Below are 18,548 nucleotides of genomic sequence, written 5' to 3' on the forward strand. Positions count from 1 at the left end.
AATGATGTTGAGAAAAGTGGAGAATAAAGTAACATCCGTAAATACAACCCAAAACACCAGAACTACAAATGTGTGTCCAGACAACCATTTTTAGAGGTTGTATTCAAAGTCAACTGAAAGACGCGAACAGTGAACCAACAGAAGTGTCATTTCAGGGCCAGTGAAGACACACAAACTTTCCAGGTTGTTTAAAGTGAATAAACTTTAGAGACAATTTCAATTAAGCAAAGCATACTTAAAAACAATAACAAGAATGTTCATGGTCACTAAAACCTGCTTTCACAGGGTGGTATAATGTGTAAAAACCCCTCAAATTTTCAATCACGAGGCGTGAAGTCTGTCAGCCATCGCCCATCCTATGCAATAAAAATAAAACAATGCATTCCATATAAATCACAGTGAGTTGCTTAAGAAACCAAAGGCAGCAGGGAAAGGTGCTTAAATGTACTGGTTCTGCATCTTGGCACATTGTACCTTCGACAGAACGGAATTCCCTGCACAAAGGGTGGCACGGATCGGCCTGAATTTTCTGGGAAACCTAGACCTGAAATAGGTGGGGAAGGCCGTCCCTGCGATCTTAGTGCAGACCTTTACAATGCATTGTAGTCTGTTCCGGTTCTTTACTGAAAGTATCGGATCTGAATGGAGGAGGGAGCAACGTGAGTGAGACCCACGTGTCTGTAAGTTTATGGATAAACTATAAACTGTTCATCCATCCGTCCATCTTCTGAGGTTTTGGGTCGCAGGGGCAGCAGGCTGGACAACCGTCTTCTGGCTCCTCCTGGGGGATCCTGAGGATTTCCTTTTCCAGATGAGGTATATAAGCCCTCCAGGGAGTTCTGGGTCGACTCCAGGGTCTCTTGGCAGTTAGACGTGCCGACAAAACCTCCAAAAGGAGGCGCCCAGGAGGATCTGATCAGACGCCCTAATCACCTCAACTTCAATGCAAAAGGAGCGGCGGCTGATCTGCGAACACCCCCCAGGAGGTCTGAACTCAGGCTGGGTTTGGGAGGAGGCTGTGGAGACGGACTAAACTTCTATTGTTATAAATAAACTGGTGAAGTGCAGAAGTTACCTTTCCCAAGATGATTTTACTCTTTCGGCCTCTCTCCTGTAAACCTTAGAGCTGAAGTCTTGTTTCTGTACTTACCCTGTTGTTCTGAGTGACAAAATAGAGATGTACGTACCGTGGCAGCATGCTGTGTGGAGGAGAAAAATAATATTTAGAGTTACAGGAGCAGTGCACACATTTGTTTTCACTTTGACATTCCAGAATAAATTGACAAAAGTTTGTTTTGTATCTTAAAAATACAACAAATGATTACCTAACTACATGAGGACAAACAAAAACAAATGTCTCCTGAGACACTTACGGCAGTTGTCTCTGATGTAGGTGATCAGCTCGCAATCCTGAGACAACAGGACAGATGTTGTGTGTAAAGAGAATTCATGAAGTTGGCAGGTGAGGTGAATTTAAGGTGGACTTACAGACTTGCTTTTGCCTCCAGGAGGACCTCTGGGACCCTGGACGGAAGGAAAGGAGGCATTGGTGAACTTGACGGTTATTTTCAGGCATATCATTTAATACTGGGATTATCCAGAGAGGGATTTCAGGTCAGGCGCCTTCTGATGCTGAAACAAGAAGCCTGATATTCAGCTAAGCTGTTTACGTTACATCTCCCGCTGCTCTGAGAGTAAAGGCGGTGGGGTTTTCATTTTCACTGACGATGAAGATTAAACTCCAAATGACAGCCTGAAATACGATTCTAATTCTGAACTGCTGTGCAAAAAGGGACAACAACAACGCCTTTTTAGTATAAGGAAACTTGCCAAAGACCATACTGACATGACTCTAATGACACTGTTCTACAGAGCTTTCAGTGAATCTACCAGCCGCTGGCGTGGCAACCTTGGTACCAAAGAGAAAAATGCCCCGGCTAGGCTTGTTAACACGGCCAATAAGATAGAGGGAGTTCAGTTCAGTCGTCTGAATTATAAATTCATTAAGCAGGGGCTTACAAAAGCAACGGCCATTTGCTCAGACAGTGCCTAGAGCGTACACCGTTACAGTCTGGCCTGAGCTTAAAGGTCCCTGTTGCCATGAAAAACAGGTTTCAGAAATCCTCCATCCCTGTCCCCATTCAAGCCTCCAATGCCAACAGCAGAAGGAGGTAACCGCCTTATTGATGTTAGGTGGAATAATGCTCTTATTGGTTTAAAAATGTGTTAAACTGTAATGTACCTTATCCGAGGCATTTCAAACATATTTTATCTGTAGTGCTATAGTAGTGCAATATATCTATTTGTAGCACAAAATATTGGTGGTGCAACATATTTGTAGTACATTATAGCTTGTCCATTGTGTTGACCTCGAGGTGGCTCAGATGCAAAGACTAAAACGAACACACAATATCTCGTTGGGTGGTGCTCAAGGTTGGATATCATTTAAAATTTTACGATACCAGCACTAAAACCAGTACCTTTAAAGTGATACAGATAGAGTACTTTATTCGATACCTTGCATACTGTTGAAGCCGTAGTAGTTGACTGGCAGCCTATCATTTATTTTTATCGGTTGTTATGAACAAGCAACGTGATCTATTTTATTTTTTCTTGTGTCAAATAACTGTTGGATAAAAGGAATCGGAAACTGTATCAGATCCTCCTCATCCTCATTAGTTCATCCTCACAAAAGCCTTTAACTGACGTGATGGCACGCAGAGATCGATCGGTGACAAGTGGTGTGAACAGCAAATAAAAATGTACAGAGAAGTGTTCAATGATCCCAGAAGATGAAACCAACGGAAAGCCGAGCTCGTGCTGATAAACTGCCTGAGATGCAGCCGAAGGTGAGCGGCTGTTAAAATGAAGTTATGGCATGTGCTTTGTACCATCTGCTACCTTGTGCGGTTGTGGTGGACATTTGTGAGTCGCTTCAGATAAGCTGAACGACCCGTGGTGCGTCGGTGTAAGATATCCGGTGAACAGGTTTACTGCTGTATGTTCTTGTATTCTAATGTTTGTCTGTGTGACATTGTCTTTGAATGTGGGACAAATGATAAAGTGACTGATTGATTCCCACTCACATCGTGTCCTGGATGTCCTGGCTCTCCGGACCCGCCTGATTCTCCCGGCCTGCCTGAGTTCCCCTGGATGTATCAGACCAAAAAAAAAAAAAGGAGTGATGAAGCAAAAACACAATTATCAACAAAAACTAAAAACACAGGTGAAGTTGTCACCGACCCCTCGACCTCGGTTCCCATCACGTCCTGGATATCCTTTGGTTCCCTTCTGACCTTCCTCACCCTAAACACACAAACATGCACAGAAACAGGAAGTCATCGCTCATGCCTGAACCGTGTGGACTCCTTCTTTGTCATGTTTTGGCTGTGGGGTTGGACTCACCGGCAGACCAGGGTAACCAGGAAAACCCGGATCTCCCTGTGAAGAAGGAAAGAAGTAATAATCTTTGCTTTTCATTTTGTTATTACAGAACAGTCTTTATACAAAGGTTGAAGAAGACTGATCTGAATTCTATCATGTTCTCCATCGTTCTAGCTTAGACTGGGGGTCTTTTAATTACATCACTTCCTGGACTTCTTCTGCAATGGCAGCGAGTGGAGAATTAGCTCCATCAGTCAATGAGCTCGTGTTCATGCAGCAGCGGTAGTAGATGGACACGTTTACATTTTCTGTCCCCAGATTTCTGGGAATTTGATAAAAGAACTTCATTAGGTTAAAGGTCGGCTCTACCTTGGAACCTTTGGGTCCTGGAGGTCCATAACTGTCTCTGCCATCCTGACCCTGAAACAGCACAGACCGCATCACCGATTGCATTTTATATGTTTATACACACAGTCAGTATTTACAAACTCTGATGTTCAGCTCCTTACCGGCGTTCCTCTGGGCCCCTGTGGTCCTTGAGCACCCTTAACACCCGGATCTCCTGGTTGGCCCTTCAACAACAACAGACATTTTAAACATTTTCTGTACTCAACTCTGTAGCCAAGATTTTAAGAAATCACACACACCTGACATATTTTTGATTATCCACCATTTAAGCATTCCTGTTTGCCTAAAGACAATTTGTGTCTACTCTCAGAACGTAGAACCCAACCACCAAATTACCAGAAATATCAGAGGTGCGATAATGTCCCTGACTATAATAACCACATTATCTGGACTTAAAATGATGTGTTGGTGAAATCACAGATAAAAGGCACAGGAAACGATGTCACACACCTTCTGTCCGTTAGGGCCACGACGTCCGGCTGACCCCGGGTCTCCAGGTTTTCCTGATTCACCCTGCAGGAAAAACCAACAGAGTCAAAGCAGGAAGAACAGATCTGAAACTACCAAACGGGTCACAACCAAGCAGGAACCTCCGGGTCTGAAAAGAAGTGTGATTGTATAGAAGTCTGTGAGAAAATGTTTCTACTTCTCAGCTGATTTATTCCCTCAGTAAACACTTTCCTACCCAACATTCAGAACGGGAATAAACATTTTGGCCTTGTGACCAAAACTATACAGACTATTTCGTCAAACTTTAGTCATTAAACTTACTAACACATTCTAATGATGTAAATAGTTTAGACTGGTGAGTTATGGCTAAATGTAAATCTCGCTGAACTTGTAACAAAAGCACAAAGTGATAAAATGAATAAGAGTACGAGTTGATAACTGAGCCTCGGTGTATTTAATACTCCCTCAGCCCTTAAATAATGATGTTAGCTCTGTGCAGAAAGGTCAGTGAAGCAAACTGAACTGCAGTGCTGTAATTACTAACAGACTGCCAAAAGAAACTGCTGATGAATAAATATCAAGTGAAATAAAAACATGAAAAATGTTTTGTGGTTAGAAAAAATATCTAATGACTGCTGGCCTGAAATTATTACCACATTTTACCACATCTGTTCATGAAAACAGCAACACCTGATAACCTGTGTAGTTACTGTAAATAAAGCGTTTCCTAATCACATTCTCTGATTACACCTACAGACCCTACAGATGTTTAATCAGATTGTCCGTCCGACCTGAGTCCAGTTTACATTCAGTCTGTGTCTATAATATGTTCACTGAAAGGGTTTTTAACCGTAGGCAGATAAAACAGGACGATGGAGATGTACCGACCTGAGGTCCAGGAAAGCCAGGGTTTCCTTTTGGTCCACGATCACCGTTTTCCCCTCTGCTTCCCTGCAGAGACAACAAAAACTTTAGGTTTGGGACAGTGTAAGCCCATACGCGTTCAGGTTATTATGAGTATAACCTCTGTCTGCACTCTTAGTCTTGTTATATCCAGTATGTCTGAAGATATACTCGTTAAACCATAGACGGGACTTTGACCAAGCTCAGTTGCCCTTGATTTTAACCTTCCTTGGATCTTGTTTTATTACTTAACATCACTTCACATCAAGGTATGGCAGCCAGGATGTGCCAAGAGAGCTAGAGAGCTCACTAGAGCCTCACCGGTCATTAAAGGAACTCTTTCTAATAAAAAGGGCGGATAGTTGGTGTTTATTTTCCATTTCATGTGATCAGAATGGCTTTATTACCAAGCCGTCTAGGTGCACAACAACAATAAACCTATTTAAGGATGAAAATATGAAATTGACAGAATTGGATACAAGTCTGCTGTGCAGAAATGCTTTCACAGATTCAACCCATCAAAGGGGGGGTAGGACAAATACCACGATATGGAGCGAAAACGACACAGCAGGTAACGTAGCCAACGTCGGCTAAGTTGTGAATTAAACTGTGGCTATTGCTGCTGCAAAGCCAACATGCAGAGAGGATGACACAATCCCAGATCCAGCACAGCAGCTCCAAACTCTCATGCTCCTATAGCTAACATCACAACAGCAGCATGTCTTAAGCTGAATGTCTGTGGGCACATCAGAACACGTTTGGAACAGCGCTGTGTGGCTTTTCTGAGGAAAACGACACTGTAACAGGAGGAGAATTGGACAGTATACAACAAGTTTAGTAATTCATTTTCATTGGAATCTCTGTTGCACGTTTTCCTCCTCTCCTTATTCAAGACTCCCACAGAAACACATGCTTTCCATTTTCCTAAATAGCTCCACTGAATTTCTCTGGAAGTCTGTCCATCTGCCAAGCAAGTCATTAAATCCAAATGTGCCAAACCTCCTTTCCAGATCACCACATTCTGAGAGGAGGGACGTTGACACCCTCTGACCTGACTGGCTCCACATCTCTTTACATTCATCCCTTTTATGCGCCTGTTAATTCTGTGTTTTCAAAAAGAAACATTTTTATGTTTGGCAGAAAGTCAACTGTTTAGAGCTTTTAGGATCCTTTTCCCAGGTTCCTTGCTGAATCAAAACTCACTGAACTCTGTATTTGGACAACAGTCTTTGTATTGTTGGCTCTATACTGCACTGGATTTGAAATAAGGCAAAGACTATGAGGGTAAAGGGGTTAGGGTGTTACTCAGTATTGAATAGTCTACAGTTCTTTCACCGATCCCCAAATGTGGATGTGAACATCAGACTGAACGTTAAGAGCTTCCACACTGAGGGTTCCCTGCTAATATATGGACTGCAGTATAACCTTGATTTTGACAGGTGTACTTATTTGCTTAAAATTGTAATTGCCAAAGTCATGAAATGTTTTATTTATTTTCTTTTGCAAGAAATCTGCTCTGTTCTTCGCTGGAATGTCGAGAAGATATTGTATCTTAAACATGTTCTCTCTCCAGAAAGACTTTACTTGCGCCCCTCTAAGGTTTGCATAAAGAACGTTATGTGACCGCATCACGCCATCACATTCAGAGTGCTGCGTCACAGATGTGATGTTAAAATAACATGAACTAATTATTTTGTAAACCGCGGCAGTTGAACCGGGCAAAGTTGAAGACGTTAAAGTGAGTTCAGAGGCGATCCTGAACAATGTGACAACATGTAAGGCCACATTTAGAAAACGGTGCAGATTTGACGAATACGTGATATTCTCAAATTCCAGCTTGCATGTTTATATTATTCTAATAAATGTGATTGCATGGTTCTGATATTTGGGGTAAATTGGCTGTGCACCCTCTGGCTTTAACCTAATTATCAGCACTATCAGTTTACAGTGAAGGAAATGTCTGCTAAGTTGTAGCTTTTGTTGAAGTTTAAGACGTGCAGCTTTTCTGCATCTGCAGCACATTCTTGCATTTGTCTTGTGTTCTCAAGTTCCCTCGTGCACTGTATAAAAGAGAAACAGACGTGTATACAGCATGCAGTGCAGAAGAGGGTAAAAAACTCCCTAGGGAGGTGAAGCTGGCACGTCCAGCTAGGAGGAGGCCTCGAGAAATACCCAGGACTAGGTGGAGAGATTATATCCCCACAGTGGCCTGGGAACGCGCCTCAAGATCCCCCATCAGAGCTGGTTAATGTGGCTCAGGAAAGCTGGAGCTGTCGCCCCTCGACCCCAGACAAGCGGCTGAAGATGGAGTGATGGAGGAGAGGAAAAAAACTGGTGGGAAAACTTTTGGATGAGACGTTGGATGCAAACATAAGGGCAACCACAACTCTACAGAGAGTTCATGGCGACAGAGAGCTTCATCAGAGCGAGGTGGACTGTTCCTTTCATTTGTTGATCTGGCTTCATGTTTGCATGTTGTTGTGTGATCACTCACCTGTGGGCCAGAAGCACCCGGGGGGCCCCGAAGTCCTATTGCTCCCGCCTGTCCAGGTAGACCCTGCAAAAAGACACAGAGAGTTCAAACAGAGCATTTTAGTGTGTAACAGATATCCAGATCTTTGTTGTTCCTCTCTTACCTTCTCACCCGGCGGGCCTCTTCTTCCATTGGGACCCTGCACAGCAGAATAATGTGTTATTCGCTGCATGCTGCTTTGCTTGGCTGAGTCACATACAGGCTAGGTAGGGCGTGAACACTTTCAGATGTGACAGGATTAAGGACACTATGCATGATCAAAGTGTAAAACACCCACAACCCCTTCCTAAAAACCCAACAGGGCTGGAACCTGCTGTCATTCAGAAACTTATTGACAGGTCGTGTAGCACTCCTGTGTGTTCAGACTAAATTGCTCTGTACAGGCAGTTAAAACCAGTCATGTGGTTACATTGGCACAAATAATACAGCGCTTTGATGGATAATCAGATGAGAACAACAAGTAATGGTTATAACAGTGTAAAATACTGAAGTCCTGCATTCAAAATTTACTTGAGTTCAACAACAGAAGTTTTCTCAGCATAAAATACCTCAAGTTTCCTGAAATGCAGTGAAGCAAAAGCTTAAAGTAAACACCGTATACTGCAGATGCTCACAGGCATCTATACAGTGTATGATAACACAAACTGGACATCAGAAATCTCACCGGGTTTCCTTCGATTCCACCCTCACCTGGCCGTCCGTCCGGTCCAGGTGGACCCTGTGGATTTAAATACAATGTGATAAGAAAAGGAATATAGTAAAATGATTTAGGACTCATGTAGGACTGAAAGCTTTATTAAAGTAGAGATTAAAATTCCCAACCCTGGGTGCAGATTTGTAGACTATTGGAGCCGACGGTTCAGGAAGTATTTTGGATATTTGGATTATGAAGAGGTTCGTTTCTAATAAAACGTCAGTTCAATACTTTACCTCTGTTACGAACATTGGAAAGGCTCTAAATACCACAGTACCCAGCGTGTTGCTGAATTGTGCAGCGCTCAGCGGTCCCGTTACGCCGATTGTTTAAACGTGTGTTGATAAGCCGGCTGTCATTTCACGAGCTACAGCCAAGTATTTCATAGATAGAAGTAGGGCTGGGCAGAGCAAGTCTGTCTGTGTGTGCGTGAGAGAGAGAGAAGAAAAAGAGAGAGCGCTCCGTTTATTTATTCTCATAGCGTAGGTGAGTAAGTGACTGTTACCAAAACGTTTTTAACTTTGCTACGGCTAGGCTGGCAGACCCAAGTGCAGGACTAAGAAACGGAGGAGTTAGATACTGCAGGACTGAAGGGATCGGATTGTGAGCCAAGACAGGAAGATTAGGTGCCTACAGAACCATGTTGGAGGCTGCTGTGCAGAGCAGCTGGAAACCTGAGAGTCCAGACTGTGAGAGGCTGAGCAGGTCCAGAGCAGAATACGGGTTAGTTTAGCCGGGCAGCGCTAACGTGGGCTGCCGGCGACTAAAATGAGCGGCATCAAGTTGGACACCTCCAGGTAGACCTCCGGTGGACTGCGGGAGCTTACTGTGAGCTTAGAACAAACATCAGGCAAAAGGTGGTGCAGCCAGAGAAAGAGGTCTAATGTGGTGACGTTTGCGGCGCAGGTGTTGTGCTGAATTCTGAATGCCTGCAGAGAATTGCAGAGGTGGATGCAAATCTCGGCAGGTAGCCTTCATCATCCGTTTCTCCGAATTATGCACCCACCTCTTAAGGTCATTTTCACATTGTTGTCAAACGTGGCTGTCATCACGTTTTTGCTGAATCTCAAGGAACGGTACTTTTACTAATTGTAATAAAATATTCTTAACGTTCATAAAAGATGTACTGATCATTTATCAAGTTGATGAACCCCACAAAGAATACTATAGCGTTTAAAAGCAGTATGTGTAGGCGCATGCAAACTTTGGCATAACACCCCCCCCCCCTCCTCAGAGACCCCCTGGGATGTTACTTACCGGTAAACCTGGGTTCCCGGGTTCTCCTTTGGCTCCCGGAGTGGTGTTATCAGCGCCCGAGTCGCCCTGTCAGACAGAACACAAAGCCACAGTCTTATCTCACTAAGTCATAAAAGATGAACTCCACAAAGTGTTCAGTGGAGCTTCCAGCTGTGTTTGGCTGTACGGCTGTCTAACAGGAGTCACAGATTCTTGTTGTCTATATATTGTGTATATTACAGATATTTACTGATGTCCTTCTGAAAACATGATGGCAGCTTATTGTGCAGAGATGCGGAGAGCTTTGCCAAAAACTAATTTGGAAGGAGGTTTTGTTTTCACCACCCTCTATTTGTTTGTCTATTAGCTGATTTTCTCTCGCAGTCTCTAAAGGATTTGGCAGAGATCCGCACGTCTTTGCTTTTAGCTTAAGGGTTTGTTTATGGGATACGTTGGATGTGGGAATTTTGAACTGGGATGTAAGCCCGTAAGCCGTCTTCTGTTTTTAAGTGCCAAGACTGCAGACTCGGTGTCCTCCTTTCTCAGCAACATCCAAGTTTTCAGACTTGGCCTGTCAGAATGTTGCTAGACTGGGAAGCCTCACTGATGAACTTATATCAATTTCAGTCAGAAGCAACAAGGCTAGCCACTTGCACATCCTTCACACGTTTCTCGCTGTCACAAGACTCTTATTCGCAGCTTACAGTACTACAGGTAACTTCTGCAGGTTTGTCCCTCAGTAATAAACAGGCAAAACACGCACATCTGCACGCAGTGATCAGTGATTTTTGTTCGATCAGTAATCTTGAAATAACTCCATTATAGACTTTAACTATGTCAGTGTATAACAGAAAACTGACTCTAAATTGTTCAATCACATCTCCACTGAGACGCCGTCGTCGCTCTCGGCCTCTCTGTGGTCGTATGTCACAGGTTTTGTTTGTTATGGTTTAAGGTTGCTCATGGTGCTGAAATGCTCAGACCTGAAGCCTATTGAGATGCATAGTGCATCCTGTGGCCTGCATTATAAATGTTCTTGGTGAACTATTTATAGTTTTCAGTCACATGACAGGCACGGTGACCTGGGGGGCAAAACAACAGACCAAAGAAGCGGCTCACAGCAGACTCCCTCGTAGAGACGCCGTTAAGTTTTATTTGGATCACCAGCCTGATGTTTACGTTTAACTTGCAGGGAATCCCTCACCCTCCCAACACAGCTCAGGCTTGTCTTCTCCTCAGTTAGTGCATCCAAAAGCACGACAACCGTCCGGCATTTTGGCAACGCCCATGTGTGAAACCCATAAAATACGAAATTTTTCACCACTTCTGACATGTGTGCAAAGTTTGGTGAGTTTGAGTATGTTTAGGCCCCCAAAATTTAGCCTTCTTTGCAAAAAAAAACACTTTACAGTTTCAATAGGGACCTCACACGGTTCGTGCTCGGACCCTAATTAAATCCTCTCTTATCCAATGACCTGCCAGAGTATCTGCTCTTCAGATAGTCACATAAGACCTCGCGTGTTGTGATTGGCCGTCTTATCACAGGTGAACACATGAGAAAAAGACCCTAAGAGTGATTCATACTAACAAGTTTGCACTGTGTGTGTTGTGTTTGTTTTGGTACTCCATACTTTTAAATGACGTGCGATTTAATCTCCCTAAAAGTCACGTTCAATGCAAAAAGGGCCTTCGTTTGTGAGTGGGAAGCTGGTGAGGGATCATGATGATTGGTCAGGGAGTCGGTGGAGGATCTGTGATGACATGGAGTGAAATAAATAATTAAAAAAAGACTCACCGGATCTCCTCGCAGTCCTCGCTGTCCTTTAGGCCCCGTCTCCCCTCTGATACCCGGGATACCCTGAGGACGACAGTTCAACCTGTCAGTCAACCAGCATAAATTAAATACATTTGTACGGTTTAATCATTTATTCTAACCTATGCTGCTCTTCATACTTGAGCTGATTAAACGTTAAACATCCTTTAATATAAATTGCTCTCCACAACCCAAAGACAAAAAACGAATACCACCGTGCAGGGAAATGAAAAACAAGTTTGATTACTGGGTTTCCTGGGTGTCCTTTATCTCCTCGAGCTCCATCAAGTCCCGTCTCTCCCTGCAAACACAAAACCAGAAATACACCTCAGTACAGAGAAGCCGAAACCCCCTCCTGCGCATTACTAAAAACAAAAGCACACATCTACTGTACATTTCCTGATTTTTCTAGTTTCGCTAAACAGAAATCATTATTGTTGCCCCCCCGTCTGTCCCTATTTTACAAAAACATCTTGTATCCTTGTCTAAACAATACCAGTATCATAACCAGTACCCTTAAAGTGATACCGACACCAATAGAGTTCTTCATTTGATACTTGCCTAAAGCATTAATCATCTAATGGCTTTCTTTAAACTACCAAGATGTTGATATTCGTACCTGCTCGCCGTCGATTCCTTCCAGGCCGTCTTCTCCGTTCTCTCCCTGTAGCGTCGGATGAGAAGCAACTGTCACATCTTTGTTAATGTTAAGACTCCAAACTAAAATATTTCGTGGACTTAAGTATTTGTCCAAACACTCTGCAGTAAATGCAACACTTCACATCACTTCTTAGATTAACTGGCTCTAGACTTTACATTCCAGCAGCCCCGAGTCACTCACCCTGTTGCCCGAGACTCCTCGGTAGCCCTGCGGATACAAACAATAGGATTAGATCCGACAGGCCAGTGAGGACATGTTCTTTAATATTTTAAACATTGTTCAGTCAGGACTCACAGAAAACTGGTAAATATTGGTATAAACATTTTTTGTCTCATGTTTACGAACAGCAGACAACTGTGGCCTTAAAGTGAAACCATGATTGTATCCTAATCTTAGATTACTACTTCTGATGTTTTGGCTCCAGCTTATTTATTTAGCTCCTTGTGATGCTCTGAGCATTTCAGATCGCCGGATAGGGGTCTTTTGTCTCTTCCTATGTCCAGATTAAGAATTAAAAGGGGACAGAGCTTTTGTTGTCAGGGCCCCAAAGATCTGGAACGACCTGCTGGAGGAAATTAGACTCTCAGATTCAGTGTCATCTATTAAATCACTTTTTAAAACGCATTTTTATCGGAAAGCTTATTTTGATTTTACCCGAGCCACCCGTTTATTTTAAGGTTTTTATCATAGTTTAACAAAATCTTCCCTGAGCACCCCAAAACCGTGAAAGACATCAAACAACATATATATCCTGTGTGCACAAGAAACTAATTTGTGCTAAGTTAACATCATTTACCAAAAAAAAAGGTGCAATATTGAGCCCCAGACACAAAAGCTGACATTTCATTATGTTGTAACAATTCGCCTGACACTAAAACAGCAAGGGGAACGTACATACGCAAAAGATAAGGTTACGGGCGGATCTGATACCTGCCTAGGAGATTGAAATCGGCAGCCTGCTTACCTTCGTTGAACAAGCCCTACCTAAACCAGATAAGCAACTAACTTGCACCTGTACACACTTAAAAAAATTATATATTAACGAAAAAGTCCATAGGATGGGTTTCACAGCTTGTATTTAAAGATATACCAGGTTATACCACGGAGGGCAACACTCACAGATATTAGTCACTGGAGGCTCGGCCGCGCTTCGACACATCAAACCAACATTACAGACATTATCACCATTTCCGACATACATTCAATTCACCCTCCAAAAACCCCCAATGTTCATTCCAATAACTTAAATTGTCCGGATGGAACCAGATGTCCTCCAGTCAGAAGAAAGATCGGATGTTGCACTCTAGAGTTCCCGGCCAAACGTCACTTCCCACTCTCCTTTTAAAACCTACCCCGTGGCAAAACAATAATGAGAGGGGGGATAAAAGACATAAAGGTCCTTATAACAATCCGTGATACACCACAGGCTTCTGATATACAGTTGATTTGTTTCACGTGAAGGCAAAACCAATACACATAAAGCATGTTTACCAACACATTAAAAGCTGTACCTGAAGGAAGAAAAGGTGACTATTACAATGTTTGTTCCGGCCTTTTGAGGCACTGACGACTCAACACTTTACAGCAAAAGTTAAATTAATAACATTGCCATTGCAGTACAGTAGAGAAAGCACTTTAACTTAACGATTAATCATAAAGACTTTGTCATTAAGCTGTTAACTCGTTGTTAATCCCTGAAATTGTTAAATCTTTAAAATTTACATTATTCCACAGTTTTGCTGACTTAAACTTTGTCTTTATTTTCTTTGGTTATTCCGCAGCAGTGGAAGGAAATGAAGCCTTGAAACACATTTCTACAGTAAACACCTTGGAGCAGCCTGTTAACACCCTCAGAAGCTTTAATTTATACTATATAATAGACAATATTAATGAAGGAAGACAGAGCAGCTGGTCATCGGTTGATCCGAAAGTGAAATAATGAACAAATCTCCTTTGTTTAATTGTTAAGTTCAGATCTGAAAATGTCTGTTTTGGTGACTTAAACGTTGTTAACTTTATGGTATGGTAAGTTTTATTTACAGCAGGAGAAACACTTATGGTTTTGAGTTATGTGAAGGTGTCACTTTGGGCTCTGGGTCACTGCTACGGTTCTTTACAAAGGAGGGAATTTTCAGCAGATTGATCCAGAATGAAAAGAATCATCAGCTGCAGTCTGAAACTGAACAGTTCAGAATGAGCTGCAGCTCAAAAATACAGCAGCAACATCCTGCTTTACACTAATGAGGAGGAGGAAGAATCTGAGGAGAGGAGATATAATAGTACAACATATTACTGCTTTACGTCCTGATCATACTCACATACATTTTCAATGCAGTGCTTTTGTTTGCAGAGTATTTTAACAGTCTGGTATTAGTACTTTTACTGAACTGACTGTACCTTCTGTCCTCTGGCTCCGGGACAGCCATCGATGCCTGGAGGTCCATTTGGTCCAGGAGGCCCTCGCTCACCCTGCAACAACCAATCAAAGTGAGCAGAGACCCAGCAGGTGCAGCTAACACTGCTTCATACTGAACATCTCAAATATATACGTGTTCTTTCCTGTGTGTGCCTGCAATGTGGGGACAGATTTCAGCAGCGGACTAGAAATCATCCATGACGGGCACTTGGGTTACCGCATAGTTCTGCCTATTTGGTCCCACTGGCGTGTCAGTCATGTTAACAAATATCAAGGAAATGTGGAGGAAAGTGTGGTGTCCGAACAATAATGCTGCCAATCCATATAAGGGTACAGTTCTATAGGATATGTGTAGACATCTGTCAGACACCATATAAGGGTCTGAGTCTCCACATAACCACTAACCTCTGCTCTCCCCTTCAAAGGTCACTAATCCTCTATCCAGCTGCTACAGTGCTATGTTAAACTGTTATACGTCAAATGCACATATATTATAGCTTCCAAGCTTTTTCAACATTCCTCTTACTTTCATCCCATCTCGACCAAAGTTGACATAAAAAGACTAAATGAGTAAACACAGTGTGGATAAACTGATTGAAGAAGCACTTACAGCGACCCCCTCGTCTCCCGGGAAGCCGGGCTGCCCCGGGTCTCCAGGCGAACCCTGTTAATAAAACACAAACAGCAGAATCAGGACGAGCAGAAACTTTACAGAAAACGCCTTTATCAATTTATGTCACAGGGACTATATAAGCCTGGTGTTTTGGGAGGATGTAAAATCTATCATCTAGTTTCTTAGCTGTGCCAGTTTTAGTCCATGCAACTCGCCTGGCGTCATGGCGGTCAAAGTCAGGAGAAAGTGTCCCAAAGTCTAAAAAAAACACTGAAACTACTAAAAACTAAACTAGCAAACCTGCTTTAAAAACTAATTAAAACTAAAATGTTTTGACTTTTGATTTCAAGTTCAAAGTTAAAACTAATGAAAAACGATAATCCATAATAACAGAGATGTTTCCTTTTTATCCCTTTCACAACGTTCTAAATATCCTGTGGAAAGTTAAAAAGGTGAGTATTCAAGTCACCTTTGGCCCCTTTTGGCCTGGAAGTCCACGCATGCCTTCGGGTCCAGAACATTTACACGAGACGTTGCAGCACACCTTATCTGCCACCGCGTCCTGCAGAGAGAGAGCAGAGGAGAAATTTCCTTATTTAAAAAACATAAAACATGTAAATCAGATTTTTCTTTCTATATACAAACAGGTATTTTATGAAATATTGAAATCAAAACACGTCATAAACATAAGACAGTCACCAGGTGAAGGCAGTCTCAGCCTACATCCACACTCCTACGTTTCGTTCTAAAGCGCAGCACATTTCCGCCATCCGTCCACTCTAAAACACTGAATCCAAAAACCTAACACGAGTTCAAAGTTCTGTTTGTAAAGTTTAAAAACGCTGCCAACTTAGTTTTTGTTTTAAAACTCTGGATTTAGGCATTACTGCAGACAGGCAGAAACGGACAACTTTGAAAACGGTGACGCAGACACTCACGTTTGGCTTCTCCTGTGGTTCGAATCCTACCTCTCGGGGTGTTCCTACAATGTTTTGTGGCAAGGACCATTATCCTCCTCTCACTGCCTCTCCACAGGGGTGCCCCAAGGCTCAGTGCTTGGGCCCCTTCTCTTCTCAATCTACACCATCTCACTGGGGCCGATCATTTGCTCGCACGGCTTCTCTTACAACTGCTACGCAGACGACACGCAACTCTACCTATCCTTCCCGCCAGGCGATCCCACCGTCTCGGCGCGGATCACGGACTGTCACATCAAACTACAAATTGACTCCGCAACCATCACTCCAACCAGGGTGGTGAGAAACTTGGGTGTCACGATTGATGACCAGCTGTCCTTTTCAGACCATGTTGCTGCTGTCTCTCAGTCGTGCCGCTTTGTTCTATTGCAATGCCCTCCTAGCAGGTCTTCCAACTACTGCGGTGAAACCCTTACAAATGGTTCAGAACGCAGCAACGCGTCTGGTTTTTGATCAACCCAAAAGGACTCATGTCACTCCATTACTCAGTGACCTCCACTGGCTCCCCGTGGCCTCCAGAATCAATTTCAAGTCACTAATGCCTGCTTACAGAGTGACTACTGGGTCTGCACCATCTACCTAAACTACATAATACAAACTTACGTTCCTTTACGGCCGCTACGCTCCTCCAACGAACGCCGCCTGACTCTGCCATCCCTTCACACAAAGCGATCCCAGTCCCTGTTCTCATCTGTGACACCACGATGGTGGAACGAGCTACCACACGCCATCAGAGCAGGGGCGTCCCTCTCTAACTTCAAGAAGCTCTTGAAAACTCATCTCTTCAGAGAACACTTCCTCTTATAACACCTCTAACTCCTAACCTCTAACATGCACGTCCTGTGCTCTTCTTCTTCTATCCCCTACAATGATCTTGTATTGATTGCACTTTCTGGTAACTCTTACTTCCTTCCCTAGGTATCTACCCCATTGATGTGAAATGTACTCTGAGCTCTTACTAGTATGTTTTGTCAGTTGTAGATCTGTAGTTGATGCTCTGTTGATGCTTGTATGTTGTTCCTCAAATGTAAGTCGCTTTGGATAAAAGCGTCTGCCAAATGAGTAAATGTACTCCCGTGTAACTCTTAGTTACAGTTCTACATCATCGTCGGTCCACGCAAAGAAATCTCCGGTGTGGTTCTTCATCTGTAGTATTACAGTAGTATTACTGCAATCGGTGAATCTTCTGCAGCTGCGGGTTCGAAAAAATGTGCTTCCTTTGTTCACCAGCACGTGTATGAACAGACACTAGATGTTTTACTATTGATGGAGATAAATTCTGATACACAGCTAAAACGCTGGTGAGGACGATGGTAGTAATGTGGATGTAGCCTCAGTGGTCCTCTAATGACTAGCTGCATTACTCATACATCTAATCTAGCGTCCTAATAACTACGCTGCTGAAGCAGACTGAGGCTTTTAGGCTGTTTGTCGCTGTGGTTTGCAGTAACATGAATGACTCACAATCTGTTTGAGGATGGTGTTGCTGATGCTCGGCATGCCGATGCTGAGAGGAAGCAGGTAGACGTACCCTCGGCCAAACTCCACCTCTGGCAGCTGGCCGGGGTTCCGCGCCCCCTCCAGAGCCACGGTCAACAGAGCGCTGACCCCTGCAGACAAAAACAAAACAACACACTGTAGGTTTGCTGGCTTAGAGGAGCTCAGGTGTTTTTTCTCCACTCCAAAAAAGAAAAGTGTGGAATTTTAAATAGTTATTGGATTAGGATGGCAGGCGGTGCAATGCAAGGGTTTATGGTGGATTTAAGGGATGTCTCAAGCAGATTCTCAGCATTATTATTATCCTGCTGTGATATCAACAAAAATTATACATAAAAGAGCGCAACTTGCAAGAGTTACAGTATGTACACGTCGATTGAAAGGAGATGTAATGTGGGGACCGGGCTGAGCCCGCAAGTTTGCAGATCACTGCTGCTTTACGTAAAAAATATTTAAACATGACGAGTAACTCTGCTTTTTACCAAGTAAAGGCAGGAGAGGAAGTAGGAGAGGGAAAGGCCAGAAAGACAGAAAAGGTGATTCAGAATAAGGGAAGAATATAAAGAGCAGAGTGGCTAAAGAGGTTTGGGATGCAAAAAGACATTATTGAATAGGGGATTCATTCAACTATATACATCTCTGCCTCCCAGTTTTTACCCGACTGTCGCAGCAGCTCTGATTCTTGCTTCACTCTGATCACGTCCTCATCGAGTCCGTCTGAGAACATCACCAGCACCTGACAGATGAGGATATTCACGTTAGATTGATTGTAATATGAAAGTCTTGATTCTGACAGGCCTGTAAACTATTCCACTCATAACAGTGATTCATAGTGGTTTGTATCCCATCCTGCTTTTTGTCCTGTTGTATGTATCTAATGAAACATTTTACATGGTCATGACCTGCGTATAGTCGGTCCAACGCCTTTGTCCAGATTAAAATATTTCAGCAACTATTTAACGG

At 43.1% G+C, this 18,548-nt stretch overlaps 1 protein-coding gene across 1 annotated transcript in view; it reads right to left on the bottom strand.

Annotated features, from left to right (window-relative positions):
* LOC119898159 (collagen alpha-6(VI) chain-like) overlaps positions 1 to 18,548 on the bottom strand; it is a 44,602-nt gene that overhangs the window by 11,217 nt on the left and 14,837 nt on the right. The window contains exons 11-33 of the mRNA XM_038712343.1: positions 18,243 to 18,321; positions 17,553 to 17,698; positions 15,581 to 15,673; positions 15,109 to 15,162; positions 14,480 to 14,551; positions 12,263 to 12,289; positions 12,041 to 12,085; positions 11,669 to 11,722; positions 11,404 to 11,466; positions 9,630 to 9,695; positions 8,343 to 8,396; positions 7,782 to 7,817; positions 7,640 to 7,702; positions 5,131 to 5,193; positions 4,243 to 4,305; positions 3,894 to 3,956; positions 3,754 to 3,804; positions 3,406 to 3,441; positions 3,244 to 3,306; positions 3,087 to 3,149; positions 1,489 to 1,524; positions 1,374 to 1,410; positions 1,188 to 1,199 (exon numbers count right to left, since the gene is read on the bottom strand). Of these exons, the coding sequence (XP_038568271.1) occupies positions 1,188 to 1,199; positions 1,374 to 1,410; positions 1,489 to 1,524; positions 3,087 to 3,149; positions 3,244 to 3,306; positions 3,406 to 3,441; positions 3,754 to 3,804; positions 3,894 to 3,956; positions 4,243 to 4,305; positions 5,131 to 5,193; positions 7,640 to 7,702; positions 7,782 to 7,817; positions 8,343 to 8,396; positions 9,630 to 9,695; positions 11,404 to 11,466; positions 11,669 to 11,722; positions 12,041 to 12,085; positions 12,263 to 12,289; positions 14,480 to 14,551; positions 15,109 to 15,162; positions 15,581 to 15,673; positions 17,553 to 17,698; positions 18,243 to 18,321 (1,339 nt within the window). The remainder of the gene's footprint in view (positions 1 to 1,187; positions 1,200 to 1,373; positions 1,411 to 1,488; positions 1,525 to 3,086; positions 3,150 to 3,243; positions 3,307 to 3,405; positions 3,442 to 3,753; positions 3,805 to 3,893; positions 3,957 to 4,242; positions 4,306 to 5,130; positions 5,194 to 7,639; positions 7,703 to 7,781; positions 7,818 to 8,342; positions 8,397 to 9,629; positions 9,696 to 11,403; positions 11,467 to 11,668; positions 11,723 to 12,040; positions 12,086 to 12,262; positions 12,290 to 14,479; positions 14,552 to 15,108; positions 15,163 to 15,580; positions 15,674 to 17,552; positions 17,699 to 18,242; positions 18,322 to 18,548) is intronic.

The sequence above is a fragment of the Micropterus salmoides genome, unplaced genomic scaffold (genome assembly GCF_014851395.1).
Source record: "Micropterus salmoides isolate LMB-PRFRI ecotype aquatic unplaced genomic scaffold, ASM1485139v1 Ms_hic_scaffold_11, whole genome shotgun sequence".
Taxonomy (NCBI): Eukaryota; Metazoa; Chordata; class Actinopteri; order Centrarchiformes; family Centrarchidae; genus Micropterus; species Micropterus salmoides.